The sequence below is a fragment of the Mesoplodon mirus genome (assembly GCF_964341445.2).
Source record: "Mesoplodon mirus genome assembly, chromosome: 5".
Classification (NCBI taxonomy): Eukaryota; Metazoa; Chordata; class Mammalia; order Artiodactyla; family Ziphiidae; genus Mesoplodon; species Mesoplodon mirus.
Window position 1 is genome coordinate 78,013,955 of NC_138980.1, and position 19,694 is coordinate 78,033,648.

At 35.2% G+C, this 19,694-nt stretch overlaps 1 protein-coding gene across 1 annotated transcript in view; it reads right to left on the reverse strand.

The window, feature by feature from the left end:
• The window catches only part of SLC12A2 (solute carrier family 12 member 2), a 110,157-nt gene that overhangs the window by 24,879 nt on the left and 65,584 nt on the right, over nucleotides 1–19,694 (reverse strand). The window contains exons 11-17 of the mRNA XM_082622573.1: nucleotides 19,520–19,627; nucleotides 18,314–18,437; nucleotides 17,165–17,266; nucleotides 14,980–15,135; nucleotides 14,288–14,387; nucleotides 9,402–9,513; nucleotides 7,798–7,938 (exon numbers count right to left, since the gene is read on the reverse strand). Of these exons, the coding sequence (XP_082478699.1) occupies nucleotides 7,798–7,938; nucleotides 9,402–9,513; nucleotides 14,288–14,387; nucleotides 14,980–15,135; nucleotides 17,165–17,266; nucleotides 18,314–18,437; nucleotides 19,520–19,627 (843 nt within the window). The remainder of the gene's footprint in view (nucleotides 1–7,797; nucleotides 7,939–9,401; nucleotides 9,514–14,287; nucleotides 14,388–14,979; nucleotides 15,136–17,164; nucleotides 17,267–18,313; nucleotides 18,438–19,519; nucleotides 19,628–19,694) is intronic.

Below are 19,694 nucleotides of genomic sequence, written 5' to 3' on the forward strand. Positions count from 1 at the left end.
TTTTTTTTTTGGTAAAAGAAAACCAAGAAATATCTTCAAGTTTTATTGTTTTTTAATGAAGTAAGCTACAAGATGACCAGCAACTTCTTGATGGAACAAAATACTGTCAGAGTTACTCCCTTTCTCATCACAAACTTTGGTCACAATCTTATTATAATTAAAAGGTTTTATTTTTATAAAATTAACAGTAACATTCTGAGGTACTCTGTGCACTTCTGTTTTCAACTTCATTATCGTAATAACTTTCCCTTGAATGACTGAGTAAAGAAATTTCACACCTATCAGTCATCCTAAATCCTTTGTAAATTCTAATCAAAGTACCTATTCAGTTAGAAGTAATGTTTTCAGTTTCCATAAAACATCATGTGTTTTAAAGAAATAACATTACTGAAAATATGTCTCCTCTGGAACATATTCCTTTTGGCTCATAGAAAATCAGTTCTTCGTGGACTTCCTTAATTGAAACTGATAAAGCACAATGCAGTCATCTGAAGCTTATTACAAATAGCTTCACTTTCAATCAAAACATTCTCACTTTGTTGTTTTTTTGAATCGTTAGCAATGTTTTCTGTGAATCTTCCCCCAGAACTTGCTGACAAGAAAGGCATTTAGTTTGTTATAATATTTTTCTGTGTATGTATCATCATAACCATTTTTTACTGTAGCAGAAAGAACAACTCTTTCCCCAATAGTATGTGGCTTTTTATTTCTGTCATGACTATTAAGTAAAAACATTTCCAAACATCATGGTTATCTAATTTAGTTAAGTACTGCCATGAGATTCATATTTAAGAATTACTAACAAGAAATGAAGGAAACAAAAGCAAAGATCAATAAAACTAAAAGCTGGTTGTTTGAGAAGATAAACAAAATTGATAAACCATTAGCCAGACTCATCAAGAAAAACAGGGGGAAGACTCAAATCAATAGAACTAGAAATGAAAAAGGAAAAGTAACAACTGACACTGCAGAAATACAAAGGATCATGAGAGATTACTACAAGCAACTATATGCCAATAAAATGGACAACCTGGAAGAAATGGACAAATTCTTAGGAAAGCAGAAATTTCCGAGACTGAACCAGGATGAAATAGAAAATATAAACAGACCAATCACAAGCACTGAAATTGAGACTGTGATTAAAAATCTTCCAACAAACAAAAGCCAAGGACAAGATAGCTTCACAGGCTAATTCTATCAAATATTTAGAGAAAGCTAAAACCTCTCCTTCTCAAACTCTTCCAAAATATAGCAGAGGGAGAAACACTCCCAAACTCATTCTATGAGGCCACCTTCACCCTGATACCAAAACCAGGCAAAGATGTCACAAAGAAAGAAAACTACAGGCCAATATCACTGATGAACATAGATGTAAAAATCTTCAACAAAATACTAGCAAACAGAATCCGACAGCACAATAAAAGGATCATACACAATGATCAAGTGGGATTTATCCCAGGAATGCAAGGATTCTTCAATATATGCAAATCAATCAATGTGATACAGCATATTAACAAATTGAAGGATAAAAACCCTATGATCATCTCAATAGATGCAGAAAAAGCTTTCTACAAAATTCAACACTCATTTATGATAAAAACCCTCCAGAAAGGAAGCATAGAGGGAACTTACCTGAACATAATAAAGGCCATATATGACAAACCCCCAGCCAACATTGTTCTCAATGGTGAAAAACTGAAACCATTTCCTCTAAGATCAGGAACAAGACAAGGTTGTCCACTCTTACCATTATTATTCAACACAGGTATGGAAGTTTTAGCCACAGCAATCAGAGAAGAAAAAGAAATAAAAGAATCCAAATCAAAAAAGAAGAAGTAAAACTGTCACTGTTTGCAGATGACATGATACTATACATAGAGAATCCTAAAGATGCTACCAGAAAACTGCTAGAACTAATCAATGAATTTGGTAAAGTAGCAGAATACAAAATTAATGCACAGAAATCTCTAGCATTCCTATACACTAATGATGAAAAATCTGAAAGAGAAATTAAGGAAACACTCCCATTTACCACTGCAACAAAAAGAATAAAATACCAAGGAATAAACTTACCTAAGAACAAAAGACCTGTATGCAGAAAACTATAACACAGTGATGAAAGAAATTAAAGATAAGACAAACAGATGGAGAGATATACCATGTTCTTGGATTGGAAGAATCAACCTTGTGAAAAATGACTCTAATACCCAAAGCAATCTACAGATTCAATGCAATCCCTATCAAGCTACCACTGGCATTTTTCACAGAACTAGAACAAAAAATTTCACAATTTGTATGGAAACAGAAAAGACCCTGAATAGCCAAAGCAATCTTGAGAAAGAAAAATGGAGCTGGAGGAATCGGGCTCCCTGACTTCAGACTATTTTACAAAGCAACAGTAATCAAGACAGTATGGTACTGGCACAAAAACAGAAATATAGATCAATGGAACAGGATAAAAGCCCAGAGATAAACCCACGCACATAATGGTCACCTTATTTTTGATAAAGGAGGCAAGAATATTCAGTGGTGAAAAGACAGCCTCTTCAATAAGTGGTGCTGGGAAAACTGGACAGCTACATGTAAAAGAATGAAATTATAACACTCCCTGACACCATACACAAAAATAAACTCAAAATGGACTAAAGACCTAAATGTAAGGCCAGATACTATAAAACTCTTAGAGGAAAACATAGGCAGAACACTCTATGACATAAATCACAACAAGATCCTTTTTGACTCACCTCCTAGAGAAATGGAAATAAAAACAAAAAATAAACAAATGGGATCTAATGAAACTTAAAAGCTTTTGCACAGCAAAGGAAACCATAAACAAGACGGAAAGACAACCCTCAGAATGGAAGAAAATATTTGCAAACGAAACAACTGACAAAGGATTAATCTCCAAAATTTACAAGCAGCTCATGCAGCTCCATATCAAAAAAACAAACAACCCAATCCAAAAACGGGCAGAAGACCTAAATAGACATTTCTCCAAAGAAGATATACAGATCACCAACAAACATATGAAAGGATTATCAACATCACTAATCATTAGAGAAATGCAAATCAAAACTACAATTAGGTATCACCTCACACCGGTCAGAATGGCCATCATTAAAAAATCTACAAGCAATAAATGCTGGAGAGGGTGTGGAGAAAAGGCAACCCTCCTGCACTGTTAATGGAAATGTAAATTGATACAGCCACTATGGAGAACAGTATGGAGGTTCCTTAAAAAACTAAAAATAGAACTACCATACGTCCCAGCAATCCCACTACTAGGCATATACCCTGAGAAAACCATAATTCAGAAAGAGTCAAGTATCACAGTATTCATTGCAGCTCTATTTACAATAGCCAGGACGTGGAAGCAACCTAAGTGTCCATCGACAGACGAATGGATAAAGAAGATGTGGCACATATATACAATGGAATATTACTCAGCCATAAAAAGAAACGAAATTGAGTTATTTGTAGTGAGGTGGATGGACTTAGAGTCTGTCATACAGAGTGAAGTAAGTTAGAAAGAGAAAAACAAATACCGTATGCTAACATGTATGGAATCTAAGGAAAAAAAAACAAAGTTCATGAAGAACCTAGGGGCAAGACGGGAATAAAGACACAGACCTACTAGAGCATGGACTTGAGGATATGGGGAGGATGAAGGGTAAGCTGTGACAAAGTGAGAGAGTGGCATGGACATATATACACTGCCAAACGTAAAATAGATGGCGAGTGGGAAGCAGCCGCATGGCACAGGGAGATCAGCTTGGTGCTTTGTGACCACCTAGCGGGGTTGGATAGGGAGAGTGGGAGGGAGACGCAAGAGGGAGGAGATATGGGGATATATGTATATGTATAGCTGATTCACTTTGTTATAAAGCAGAAACTAACACACCATTGTAAAGCAATTAGAGTCCAATAAAGATGTTAAAAAAAAAGAAATTGCTTTAGCATATTATGCTAAATCCATTAAAAATAGTCATTAAATGTTACATTAATTAAAGAATGTTGTTGACAATGGAAATGTATAATAAAATATTGGCTGAAAAAAAGCATCACTGAACAAAAATGCAGACTTTTCGCTTCATGTTCTAGATGGTTTTTTTTTTGTTTGTTTTTGTTTTTTTGCGGTATGTGGGCCTCTCACTGTTGTGGCCTCTCCTGTTGCGGAGCACAGGCTCCGGATGCGCAGGCTTAACGGCCATGGCACACGAGCCCAGCTCCGTGGCATGTGGGATCTTCCTGGACCGGGGCACGAACCCGTATCCCCTGCATTGGCAGGCAGACTCTCAACCACTGTGCCATCAGGGAAGCCCTAGATGGTTAGTTTTTAAAGGTTGAGCTAATAGTGATGGCTTTAAATTATCATTAGTTAATTTAATATCATGGCATTAAATATATGTGTGTATATATATTTGGAAAGGGGCTACAGGACTTGGGTATAATTTATATTTTAAATACTCTTATTGGCAATGTTATTTCGGTCTACATTTTTTTTAGAAAATCAAAAAAAAAATTGCTGTTTACCTCAAAATGTGGCTAACGAAGAAGAGGAAAGGTTTCAGAAACACTCAGCATATATTACAGGATAATTCTAGACTAGCTTTGCTCAGGAAAAAAGATAGTTATAGCTACACTAAGACTAAATGAGATCTACGTGATTTAAAGGGCATCATGATGTAATCTGAATTTTTTGTAAAAACAAGAGTTTTTTGCTAATTTAAAATGAATGTTTAAAATTGGATTCACAATCAACTGGCTCCTGCCTTAAAAAAAAAAGGAAGAAAAGAAAAATCCATTTAAACAAAGAAGTTAGCAGTGTTAATGTCTTACTGCCAAAGGGCTCCATAAGCAAGTTGTTGACAAGACTACCTCTCCTTAAAACAGTGAATCTCTAAATAAATGCTTATGATTATAACTAATAACTAGACAAATGAAAGGACAAAAAATGAAGTCAGAATGTAAAGTATAGTAAAACAAACCCATCTAAAACAGCACCGCTAGAACTATAAAATAAGTCACTGTATAAAGAAATCAACGTACAAAAAACTATTTTGACAAAGATTATAAACCTCTAACAGACATAAAGGCATTTGCCACTTTATGTAACAGGTTTCGAGAAGGTTCGAAGGAAAGAGAAATACACTCAGTGGCAACTTACACTAAAATTTCAGTGATTAGTTCTAAAGAGGCAATTCACCTATCTGTAAGGATAATTTAAACAGTTCCTCAGACAGCTCTGCCACTGGAATAAACCATCTCCTGGGCATCTTTGTAAAGGGAATAGCACTTGTCAGGTTTATAGGGCAGTCGCAAAATGACACTGTTCTATGTATGCTCCCTTTGCCCCACACTGGTGAAACTGTCATGACCCACGGGGGTGAGTATGTTAGGTAGAGGAGAATGATAAGGAGGATGGTTCCTAACTCTCGGCCAATTTACGATATCATCATTTATACCACAGAAACCCTCGAGGGCAGTGGTTCTCAAAGTGTAGTGCCTGGACTGGACCAGCAGCAGCAGCGTGATCACCGGGAAACTTGTTAGAAGTGCAAATTCTTGGGCGTCACCCTAGACCTACTGAATCACTGTAAAGATGGGGCCCAGCAGTCTGTGTTTTAGCAAGTCCACCACGTGATTCTGATGCAAGCTGAAGTTAAGAACCATTGCTGTAAGTAAATATTTTCATTTCCTTCATAACATTTATTAAATACATAGAGTAGTTATCAAAATATTCCTATAAACTGCACAAAAGCAAGCAAGATTTACCCACTAGAAACAACCTTATGACCAGGGGTAGCATTCCATTTGAAATATTTATATATTTCATCTACAAAAGCGAATAAAGTAATAAATAATCATGTATCCACCACTCAGCTTAAGAAAAACTTCACAAATACATATCAAGTACCCAATGTATCCTTTTCAAGATCTCCTTGTATTTTTACTATATATTCCGTTATCTAGGCATATATACGTATGGATTTTTAAGTTACATATTTTAAAAAATTTACAATATCTTCATATTACTCATGTTCTTATTTTAACTTGCTATTTTCCTTAACGTTTCTGTCTGAGGTTTATCCTCATTGATATGTATAGCACCTTTTCACCACTATATGGAATTCCACTGCATGATTATGCCACAATTTTCAATAATGTGATTAATGGCTATTGAAGTTACTTTAATTTCCTTTTCACTGTAAGAAATGATAGTGCTATGAAACTTCACATAGCCTTCTTCACATGTGTAAAATTTCTCTGTGGTATACACTTAAGAATGGAATGTCTCAGGATATCCACACTTTTCAAAGACGCAGAATACTGCCAGGTTGCTGTCCCAAGTGATTGTCCAGTCTACATTTACTACAGCAGTGCAAAGATTTCCAAGTGCTCTACACCATTTCTAACACTTGATATTGGCAGACCTGATTCTGATCAATCTGACGGGTATGGAATAAAGCTGTACTGTGGTTTTAATTTTTACTTCTGTCATTTAGGTTTCCTCTTCTTTGCATGTTTTTTGCTATTCTTTTTTTCTCTTATAGATTTAGTATTTCTTTATATATTGTGGACCATATTCTTTTGCTGGTAACATTATCTTCTTTAGGTCTGTGGCTTCATTTTTTGTTTTCATGCTTTCTTTAGAAGCACAGTTTTATACGTGTTAACTAAAAAATAATTGGTTTCTTCTTCATAATTCAACTTTTTGTGTCTCATTTAAAAACTTCTTCCCTAGTCCAAGATCATAAAATCATTCTCTATTTTCTTCTAAAAGCTTACAAATTTTGCCTTTCATGTTTAGGTCTTAAATCTATCTGGAAATTTTTTGTTGTTTGGTCTTTATAAGGATGTGTTATATACTTTTTTCACATAAATAATCAATTATCCCAGCTCATCTTTTCAATGTCACCTCTGTCATGTATTAAATTTCCTATATGAGTGGCTCTATTTCTACTCAGTTGAATTGTCTGTCTCTACTTCAATACCACAATGTCTTAATCACTATAGTTTTATGCTAATAAGGCTTTATATCTGGCAAAGCAATCCCACTCCCACCCCTTATTATTCCTGAGGATAGCCTAGGCTATTCTTAACCATGTGCTTGTCAAGTTTTAAAAAACACAAAACAGAAAGGGCCCAGTGACAGCACTGAGTCCCCCACCTCTACTTTAACAAAGCAGCTCCACAATCGACACAGTCAATGGGCTTTTGCTTAAGCTTTCTTTTGAAGAAAGAGGTTCCTATAAAAATAAGTTGGCAAACACTGTCTCCCTACAACCTTTAAGGGTTGAAGAAACTGAGTTTCTGAGAAGTTAAATAACTTGATTGGTCCAAAATCCATAATAAGGAAGTAGCAACGCTAGCATTTAAACTTAGGACTGATTCCAAATCCCACATTCTGGTTACCAGGACACACACAAAACCAAAAGAGAAGTCTAAGTTTAGCACCAGTAAAATAATAGTGAGAAATATAGTAGGGAATTCAAATTTTTAAAAAATTAAATAAGGCCTGCCATTACTTAACACAACAGGGAGTAAATGGGAACTATCTTAGGAAAAGGACAGAAATAGGCTAAGATAATTCACAAAGAGGTTCTTCACTGTCAGCCAACAGCACAGTATTTCTGTAACTCTCAAATTATACAAATTGTAGTATTCTACTTCAGTAAAGATATTTTAAAGATGTATGATTTCTATTAATGTGAATAATGAAACCTGGAATAAAAAAGTTTTTGAAAGCTTACACAAAACTAAAATACTGTCATTTGAAAGATGTAACAAATTTACCTGCATCAAATATTGTGCACCCTCTCTCAAATCATCTGCATGTACTGGAGCATAAAAAGCCTTCGTTTTGTTTTTAATAAGCCATCGCTGATATTTGGCTTGATCAATGGACATCTCTTTCATAGCTTGTCTTCGAGGGCCCTTTAAGGTAAAAATATTAATAATGTCTTTAACTGAAAGGTAATCTATTCCCCTTTTATAAAAATCCTCCTGTTATCTTGGTTTAAACAAGGTGTCTAAGCATGGCGGTGGGGGGAGAAGGGAAGTATAATGATAGCGTTTCATTTTCATGTCAGTGAATTCTTTCCAATAAAGATTATGAAGAAACAGTGTTGATGGAACAAAGACACAGAGGGTGCCAGTAGAAGGAAGAAGAGGAGAGGAAGAAACACAGACTTTGAAAAATAAATGTTTTGATACTAGTAAATGAAAGAAATTATAAATTATTGAAAATAGAGAAGAGATTACACAGAGAAAAATAAGAGCCTTCTGTTTTTCTATGGAAAGTTTCCCATCTTATTTTTTGTTTGTCTCAAATGTCTGAGTTGTTAATTCTCAGAAACCTAGAAGTATCATTACAAGTCAAAGTGAACTATATAAATACATTTTTTCTTTGTACTTCTGTTAAACGATAACATGACACAAGAAAGGAAATGAGCTTTTTTAACTTGCCATTCTATTTTGATCCTTGTAAGCAACACATAAAATGTGTTACATGTTTACCTAAACTGTATTTTTAAAAAATCTAAAAATAAGATTAAAAGTACACCCTAATTATACATGAATAAGACAAGGAAAAGTACAATTTATCTTTCCTAGTAGAAAAATTTCCCCTTTGTAATTTCTTATGCTCAAGACCCCAACCTGAATTCATCTATGTGGAGATAAACTGTGAAACTCCACAGGTCCTGAGTGGAGTCAGTGTCTCAGTGTGTTCTTCCACTACCCTACACACACACACACACACACGTGCATGCATACTCACTTTGCTACTATACAAGTAGAAGATCAACTCTAGCAGGGGCTGGGACATAGGGCATATAACACGCATTTCTAGCACCAAAATAAAATGAACAGTAGAGCCTGGGAGATAAGTTAATCTGGCAAATACTCCAAATCCTTATGCAGAAAAGGTAATCCATCATCTAGTAATTGTTTTCAATAGCCAAGATGCCAAAAACAAGAAACTACTTTTGGATGACCGTTTACCCCTATTTTTAATAATTTCCTTACTCATGAATAAAACTAAAATGAATGAGCAATTAAAGTGTTTGAATTTGGAAATTCAGCATTGACTCTACTCTTCTTACATATCAGATACTAGATATCTACCATGATTTGTCCACCTCCTCCAGCTCTTTTTTTTTCTGATAAGTATATGTTCCCAGTATTCTCAGGACTTTATGAGATTTATCAGCAAGAAAAAACACATACTGAATTCCATTTAGGTTCCTTAGTTATCGGGAAGTAATTTTTCTTAGCCAAAGCAATATAGCTTGCTAAGACCTACTCAAATTATTTCAAATCTAGAAAGCTCCACAAATTACAAATGATATACACAGAGTGAAAAATGTTTTAATATAGAAAACAAAACTAGTACTTACCACATGTACATGACCACAGATCATCAAACCAACATTTTTTGTGAAATCATGAACAAGATGAAGTAAAGCTGGGCGTGAGTTTGGAGCACCTGTCATAACAAGACACTGTGGCCTAATTTAAGATTAAAAAGAAAGAGAAATTTAGGGTTTTGATAACATGGACATGATTTTAAGTCGCTTCTCTAAGAATATATTATTACACTAGACACTCCTTTATGCAGCTGTCCTCAAGACAGGCCACAAGATTCTCACAGAAGATGACATAACTAGGGTTCCTTGGTACATGAGAAATGCAGAAAAACAAAACCTCTGAACAACCATCATACCAAATGTCCTAAATTAATATGTAATATTATACATCAAGATTCTGGGAGGCACTACAGAAAGAAATGACCATGCTGGTTAAAAACATGTAACAACTTTTCATTTTATAAAGGTGATAAATATTCCAGTTCTTTCACAGAGTCCACAAAACTTCCTGAGAGCATGGCCTTGCCTTCATGTAAAAAAGAGGTCACTTTCCTTCTTAGCTTGATCACATCATACTTACTTCTACTTTGTAATATCAGCCTTCCCTAATCTAGTTTAATTTTAATGACGTCCTATGAGTAAAACCACCTGTGGCGAAGAAAAGGTTTCTGTTTGAACTAAAAGTTTTAATACTAATTAATTATGATGAAAGCCAAAATTGAATTCAATTGCCTTTGCAAACACAAAACAGTGGCAAGACTTTCATGTATTTTTAACTCTTGATTTTTGTTGACGAGAAATAAAAATCAACCTTGTTTGAGGAAAAAAATTCAGGTATCTATTTTATAAATTCAAACAGATTCAGAAAAAAATGTTTTTTAAAAAATTTTTGATTATTTTTTAAAATTAAGTTTTATTGGAGTATAGTTGCTTCACAATGTTGTGTTAGCTTCTACTGCACAGCAAAATGAATCACAACAATGTGTATAATTAAAACAAACTTTAACAAAAAGCAAATAGACTAAAAATTCTGACTTACCTACTAAATTGTTAGGGTAGTTCCTAACTATACTTATAAAATAAGCAGGAAAACCTGAATAAAGACCTAAAAATGGTACTAACTCATTCAGAATTTTAGCAAGCTATCTGAAAAGCCAGTTCTGCTTGGGGGAATTGCTTTGGGGCAATCAAATATGAAGTCCTCCTCTAAGGCCCAGACTGCTAGTCGTAGTCCAGTCTCTCCACCTGAGCTTTAGCAGGCTACATGGCTCCCCAGCTAAACATTGCATTTCCTAGCCTTCCTAGCAGCTAAAAGTGGCCCTATGAATGATTTCCAGCCCGTACGATGTCCCTAATTCCTTGTCCTGTCCTTTAAAAAGGAAGCTGGCCACCCTCCATACTTCTTTCCCCTTTCCTGTAAGCTAGGCCATGGCGGGGTGGGGGGGTGATGTCTTTGACCACATGGATAGAAAAACACATCCTAGGGAATGGCAGACTGAAGATAAAAGGAATGTGGAACTTGAATAACCAAGTGCAGCCAATCTGCTTACCAACCATGAGTATCCATTCACCTCTGGACTATCACATAACACTGATATCTACCTTGTTTAGCCACTTTATTTTTTCAGCTTTTTGTTATGGTAGTTTAACCTATTACTAATATAACCTATTACTGAGGGAAAGGAACTTGTAGTCCCTATCTATACTATCAATAAATAGTAAACACACCACAAAGGCATAATTTGGGTATAATTTTATCATTCCAAAGAAAGGTATAGAACAAAATATATTAGGGATTACTTCTAGTAACAATGACAGAGTATGAACAGCTGCCTTCATCTTTACTCCCTCCTTAAAAATCTCCATAGTATGATGGGACTTTTTAAGTCACCAAAAATATGGAGAACAGGATAGGACACAATAGCATTGAAATTTTGAAAGCCAGAAAGCAGATGGAAGAAAAATAAAGGATTTGACAAATCAGGAAAAGGCTACATTACAAATGAGCATAAGAGAAAACTATTAAGCCATCTGATTTTACACCTAAGAACCATCAAAATGCCTAGGACTTAGAGGCAATAGATGTCTTTGGAAATGGCAGGGGCAATATGTTAAAGAAACTAAAATAAGAAGGACTGATTTAAAGTTTGCATAAGAAGCACCTAGATGAACCCAAATCATTTCCATCACTATGATGGGCAACTGTCCCTGTCCCTCTCCAATCCTGTTAGGCTAGGGCTTATTTGCTAGAGAGACCACTGGTCTGGGAGCATAAACATATGTCCCAGACCTCTGGTCTGAGGGCATAAGCAGCTACTTTAAGTAGGGGAGTTAGGAGAACATTTACTATATGCTGAACCCTGAGATCTCTGAGCTGCCTTCCCACTTGGCTCTCAAAACTCTGGTAGCCAGAACTTTATCAACAAGCAGATTAAAAGATTCTTTTCTGATAAATCTAATCAGATCAAAATAGAAAACCTTTAAGATGACCTAAATTTCTTAAAGAACCAGAAAAGCCACATTAATCTACATTAAGGGCTTCACTGACAAGCCCCACCCACCAATGCAGAACTTCCCTGGCCCGGGATCACAGATACTTAAGACAACGCTAAATCTAAGAACCCAAATTAAAGAGGCAGGAAATAGTGAGAAAGACACTTCAAGGAAATAGAAACTATGAAGTGAAGAAAAGAAAATCTTTTGGCAAATTTGATGAATGCTGAGATAGTGATAAACAGAAATATAAATCGGAAAAAAAATTTATTGCCTACATAGAAAACAAAAAGCCTGTACAGGAAAAAAAAAAAAAACAATCATAATTTACTACATGGCTGGGCTCTTGAATCATGCTTAAAATGTCATAATATAGGGCTTCCCTGGTGGCGCAGTGGTTGAGAGTCCACCTGCCGATGCAGGGGACACGGGTTCGTGCCCCGGTCCAGGAAGATCCCACATGCCACGGAGTGGCTGGGCCTGTGAGCCATGGCTGCTGAGCCTGCGCGTCCAGAGACTGTGCTCTGCAATGGGAGAGGCCATAACAGTGAGAGGCCCACGTACCGCAAAAAAAAAAAAAAAAAAAAAGTCATAATATAAATATCAAGTCTACAAAATAATGACATAAAAAATACCCTGGGATGGTGGGGTAAAGGGAAGGGTGCACATGTGTGGTGGGCATACGTGGATGAAAGAAATCAGCAGATAACGCCTGAAGTTAAAACTCAAACAATACAACAAGACAAACACTCTTTTTGGGAATATGAAGTAAATATTACACGATTCAGTTAAAAGTGGTTGCCTGTGGCGTGAGAGAAACAGGGATTTGAGAAGTGGGGCAAGTGCTAATTTTCATGACAAACCTAAGTTTTTCCTCTTTAAACTATGTTCATGTATAATTCTGATAAAAATTTTAAAACACTTATTAGAATAAAATTTTTTTAAAAATTTCCCCATTAGTATAATAAGCCAAAGCAACAGTTTTTTATTAATGGCAAATTAACTCTGACTCTTGGTCATACTCTCAGTTCTGGAATACAACTTTTTACATAAAGGAATGATTTCAATTTTCTGCCATATTTGGCATCAACTAGTCAAAATGTTCAAAATGTGCTGCATTTAAAGTTTTCCTCCCAGGGCTCTCATTTCTTTTTCTTTTTCCAGTTTCTCTCTACTCCAAAGCTGAAGATCTGTGGCCTCTGGAAAACTTTCATTCTAGAAGAAAGTTGGGGGCAGGGCAGGGGGGAGAACCCAAAGAATTAACAAAAAGATATACAAAGATGTTTCTTCCTGGGGGAAATTTGGTAGAGCACTTCTTTTCTGGCACGTATCCACTCTGGAAGTTTTCTTTAAAAAAGATTTTGCCTTTTGGTTTACTGAAACAAGGAATTTATTTCTGTGATTACTGTGCAGAAGCCAGTGAGAAGTCATTACTCATGACTGTGGAAAGTCACCTGTTCAGAACCAGGCTTACATGAACAGTATGAGAATGGCTGTCTAATGATCTATTGTCTAAAAATGGCAAGCCTACTTACAGCTTGGTATAAGTAATAATCTATAGTTTCTAAGAATCTATATAAATAAACAGTACTCCTGGATTTACAACAGTGCTTTAGTAACTGAATCTCATCAATTATTAGAAGCATGTTAATTAAGGAATAGTTTTTAAAATGATAGCTGATAAACTATTATAAGATAAAATATAAAGTAATTTATTGAGAAAGTAAGAAATACTCTTCACTCTAAGGCATTGATTCTTTATCACTAAAACTGGTTTCCAGTACCACAATGAGAATAAAGCCACTAACATGAAAATATTTACTGCCTTAGTAAAATTGCAAAAAGGGGATTTTTATGAGTTTTATCCTCAGTGGTTATATAACTACTGAGTCCACAGAGGGGAAAAAAAGTTTACTTTATGATACTTACTATTTAAAAGTTTTCAAAATGAGAGACCTCCAAAACTTTCACAACATTTTTGCAGGGTAGGTGATAATTTATCTCTTTGTAAATTTTTTTTTTTTTTTTTTGCGGTACGCGGGCCTCTCACTGTTGTGGCCTCTCCCGCTGTGGAGCACAGGCTCCGGACGCGCAGGCTCAGCGGCCATGGCTCATGGGCCCAGACGCTCTGCAGCATGTGGGATCTTCCCGGACCAGGGCACGAACCCGTGTCTCCTACATCGGCAGGCGGACTCTCAACCACTGCGCCACCAGGGAAGCCCCTCTTTGTAAAATTTTGATAACAAGAAACCTCAACCTTGTTTTTGAATAAACTGCTCAAATCAAACCAGAACAAGAAACAATACCCTATGCTTTTAGAGAAATTTTCATGAAATATCAGCATATGAAAATGTTACTGAACAATAAAGGAAGAACTGATTGCCACCTAAGACAAAATGTTTCTATGTTACCTTATGACTTACCTGAAGTTTTTCACATGGTCTTCCACTCCAGAAAGACGAATCGAATGCTGCAGTGCATTCAGGTAAGTCAGGGCTTGTGTGGAGGATCCCCAGTTCACATCTGTGGAAAGACAGTATTCATGCAGCAGCTTAATACCGGTTGTAACAAGTCATCAATAACAAGTACTTTCACATTTAAAAAGTCAATTGCTAAAATAAACTATTGTACTCAGGACTTTCAATAGTTCAAGTTCCTGGCATGAAATTAAGACAATGCTAATCTGAACTACAATTACATTTTTTTTTAAAAAGTACAACTTAGAAAAGACTGGGATGATAGGGCTGCAGACATGTTGTGCGTGCAACTCAAAATGAGCCTTTTACAAATAAAACATTTAAAAATTACTGCTTATATAGCCAAAGGTCTAAAAGGAAAGAGGCAGTTCTATGATTGTTATAAAGTACTATTTATAGTACTGAACGGTTTAAGTTATTTGAATAGGCAAATTTTACCTCTTACTGAATAAACAAACAGTCTGGACACAAATGATGATTTTAGACATTTGTTACTTTAGAGACTTAATAAGTGTATTAGAGAAATAATTGTTTCTGAGATGATTAAAACAGTATCTTCTTTGTCCATTTCATTTCTAAAGCCACCATTCTAATCCAAAACTTCATCCTCTCATACTTGGATTACAAAATGTGATTACCTGGTTTTTTGTAGGTAACATAAATGTAAAGTCCAAGAACTATCACATATGTTAGCAATGCAGCCCACCAGTTAATGACAAACATCACTATGCAACAAAGAATTGCTCCAAGTAGTGATATCCACATGTTGTAGTATTTGAAGGCAGGGCGCCATCCTACCAATAACAAACAAAATAGATAAATAAAAGTCACTTGGATACCTCATCTGCTTTAGACAGTGGTACATACGTATGCACAAAATAAATTTCTCTGCGACTGCTACACTGAAAGGTCTTTAAATGTGAACTATAAGGCTAACTGTAACTGAAGTCATAGACCATTACTAATCACAACATCATGATTCTTGACAGCCATGAAGTGGGCACATCTATTTATGTCCACATTACCCTATCTTACTAGTTCTGTATTCAAAAAATTCCTTACCAAAAAAGTATAAATCAACCTACCCCTAGAGAAGATTAAAACATTAGGTTTCAAATTGAGTCCTTAATAGTGTGGTTTTATCTTCTGTGTTTTAGCAGGAGACACATCTATATCCTGATGAATGTATAAAACAATTCAAACAAACTGTTCTTCAGAATCATTAAAAAATTAATCTACTTGCTAGAAAAACTGTGAGTTGACTAATGAAACATACCTTCCCATTTGGGGAAGTATTTATGAATTAATAAGCTCACTCGAAAAACTGTTGAAGACCGTGTTTTAAAATTTTCATTCATAGGTAATTCCAGAGCCCAAAATACTATTTTTAAATCATTTCAATAAAACTTATATTCTTTTCTAAAATTAAACTTTTAATTTTGAGATAACTGCAGATTCACACAAAGTTGTAAGAAATAATACACAGAGATTCCGGGGACCCTTTACCTAGTTTCTCCCAATGATAACATCTTGCAAAATGATATCATGATATCACAACTAAAATATTAATACAGTTAAGATAAGGAAAAGTCCAACACAAGGATCCCTTGTGTTGCCCTTTTATAGCCACACCCATACCCACCTCTAAAATTTATATTCTTAAAGTAAAAACTGAAGCTAAGATGTTTGTGTCCTAAGTTCCCATACTTTACCTTTCCTTTTCTGAGAAACTTTTAGACCCTTAGAAGGAACAGTGCTTTTGTTCCTTATTTCCTTCTCTGATGTCCAATTGCTATCATGGTTTATAACAAAACCCATAAAAAATGTATATGGAGTAATTTTTCAGTTGATAAAGACCCCTTACATTAGAACTCCAGAGAACTCATTGTGTTAAAAACATTCCTGGATAGGTTAACTATATCATAATAATGTTCTTAGAACTGAAATAGCAATCAGCTAAATAAATAATAAAAACAGAAAAAAGCAAAGTAATTCTTTCACAGTGTCAGAATTTAAAATTAATGCTATTTTAAATTCTTTGAAGACAAGAAACAGACATTATTTACCAATAAACTTCATGATAAAGAGATCTTTGAAGACTCAGTTTGACTCAACTATAAAGGCAGAGTGAAGCACTAGTGAGCTAATTCTCCACATGCCATCTTTTAAAATGTGTTAAAGTTTTGTTTTCTTGGGCTTCCCTAGTGGCGCAGTGGTTAAGAATCCGCCTGCTGGGCTTCCCTGGTGGCGCAGTGGTTGAGAGTCCGCCTGCTGATGCAGGGGACATGGGTTGGTGCCCCGGTCCGGGAAGATCCCACATGCTGCGGAGCAGCTGGGCCCGTGAGCCATGGCCGCTGAACCTGCGCGTCCGGAGCCTGTGCTCCGCAACGGGAGAGGCCACAACAGTGAGAGGCCCACGTACCGCCAAAAAAAAAAAAAAAAAAAATCCACCTGCCAATGCAGGGGACATGGCTTTGGTCCAGGAAGATCTCATATCCACGGAGCAACTAAGCCTGTGCACCACCACTACTGAGCCTGCACTCTAAACCAGCGAGCTACAACTACTGAGCCCATGCGCTACAACTACTGAAGCCCGCGTGCCTAGAGCCCGTGCTCCGGAACAAGAGAAGCCACTGCAATGAGAAGCTCATGTACCCCAACGAAGAGTAGGCCCTGCTTGCTGCAACTAGAGAAAGCAACAAAGACCCAACACAGCCAAAAATAAATAAATAAAGTAAATAAATTTATATATAAAAAAGTTTCATTTTCTCTAAAATCAGACATTACCACATTTACAGAACTTTTAAAAAAACGTAAAGTCACCTGGAGATTTTGCAAGTGATGCATGAAATACTGAAAAATTGATCAACGCATATGATGCAAGGAAGAAGTTAGAGATAATTGGAGCGATAACATTCAGTTCAGCTGCAAAAGAAACATGAAGCATATTTAACTGACATATTAGACCTTTTTTTAACTCTTCAAAACTATGAATTATTTCAAACCTTTGGATAACAGCATAATGAATACTCCTACGTCCACAAACCAGATTTAATGAATTTTGCCATATATACTTTATATACTTTTCATTGTCAGAAATCATACCTTATGTACACAGTAGAAGCCCTCTTTATACCTCAACTTATCAAAGTTGGAATATTCTTTCCAATGATATTATTTCATTTTACTACACACATATATGGTCCATAAGCATTGTGTAGCACTGTTCTGGGTATTTTAAAAGTTATGTAAATTATATCATACTATATTATCATTCTGCAATTTGTTATTTTTACATTTATTATATTTAGATTCATCCATATTAATATATGAAAACCAAGTTTATTCACTTTTTTACTGCTGAATATTATTCTGTAGTTTCACTCTTCTGTTGATAGGTACTCAGGTTGCTTTCATTTATCACTATTATAATTAATGACACTAAGAATATTCTTTTATATGTGAGTTTCTATAGGGTAAAAACCCCTAAAAAGAACTGTTGGATCATAAGAAACTTAACCAAATACATTCTTAGATAACACATGAGAGTTAGTTTCCAGTAGTATAATCAGACTTTTAATAAAAGTCCAAGGTCTTCTTTAGCAGTGAAAGACCCATTAGCTTCCTTATGATCAGAGGCAACAGTACCAAAAAGTAGATCGGTGGAGGTTCTACCTTCATGAAAGACACTGGAATCCTTTTCCTTATGCTATTATCATATTTGTTTTAGGGACAAGAACCTAAGAGTTCCCTCTAGCCCTAATGGAGAGTTAGTGATGGTAAGAATTTTAGCAAATATTTAACAAGTGCTATTATTTGCATTATTTCTAAACACTCTTTCCTTTGATCAAAAAGAAACTAACTTAGTATTGCCGGCAAAGTAACATTTTGTTTATAATTTAACAATTCAGTGTTGACAGTTGATACTATAAATGCACCAGAATCTACATTAGCGTACATTTATAGACTAACCAATTAAGATGAATCCAAGTGCAATTAAGAATGTTAAGATGTAGCCACGAAGAGGTTCATTATTTTTCCCATAACCTTTAGCAAACATCTGGAACGCTGGGTAGATGTTGTCCTTACATAAGGCCTAATGAAGAAATGTAAACATTAAAATGAAATATATTGAAATAAGACATACAGATCTGCTTACAGTTACAATAGGTTAATCAGGAATGGAACCCAAGTTTCTAATTCCTGGTCCTCTTTCTTACCCCTCATGCTGCTTCACCTACAAACTGTAAAGGAGATTCAAACATTTCTAGCATCAGAAAGACAGGAGGTTTAGAATACACTGAAGTTTTTATCCATTTTATTCCACCCCAGGCTGAAATTCTTATATGAATAAAATGTCAAAGGAGCAGGCATACACAGAAGAAATGTGGAACCTTGAGAAGTATGACAGACGTGTGACCTATTTTAAGAAAACCAAGTCCAAATCCTAGACTCAGAACAAATGAAAATCCTAATTATAAAACATAATCACCTTTCTTAAAACAATACTGAAAATAATTTTAGTAAATATTCTACACCTCTGCTGTACTAACTAGCTACAAAAAATTAAGAACAAACAAAAAGAACAAAGGAAATTAAGAACAAAGCTGCAGAATCGATATCTCATTTGTTTTAGTAATAAAAAGTATTTTCTATCCAGTATCAGCCAATTATTTAATGCTCATTAAAGGGAGACAATGTCTATCATATTTATTATTATATCTTGAGTACCTAACATAATGTATAGCACGTATTAGACATTCAAATATTCATAAAGTAAAAACATTAATGTTGGCATTATGCTAATAGGAATAAGATACTTTAATTCTTTTGATTTATGGTCTTGGACTATACTTTTTATCCTTGGTAAGACATTATGAAAATTTATGCTAACAGTATGTCCATAAAGCAAAAATTCATCACCACTTCCAGAAAGACATCTCAAAACTTACACCCTGAGAGTAGATATAGGCCAAGTGTTTATATATACATATCCACATTCATATGCATAAAATTAAATATGCCACTCTTGATATATGTGTTTGTATATGTCATATAAATATCAATACATGGGCTTGATAGAAGTAAACAAATAATTTAAAAATATTAAAAATCCCATATTTAAATATATTACCTTAACTGCCCCTTTAATAACATTTGTAATGTGAAAATACTTACCTGAAATATTTTGGGCGCACTCACAAGGGATGCTAATGCAGAAGAAAGAGTGGCTGAAAAGATACCTGCAGAAATTAGTGGTGCAAAGCCTGACACCATGCTCATTACCTTAAAAAAGTGACAAAAATGGAAAAATAAGTCTTACATAAAATTCAAAAAAGAAAACAACACTTCA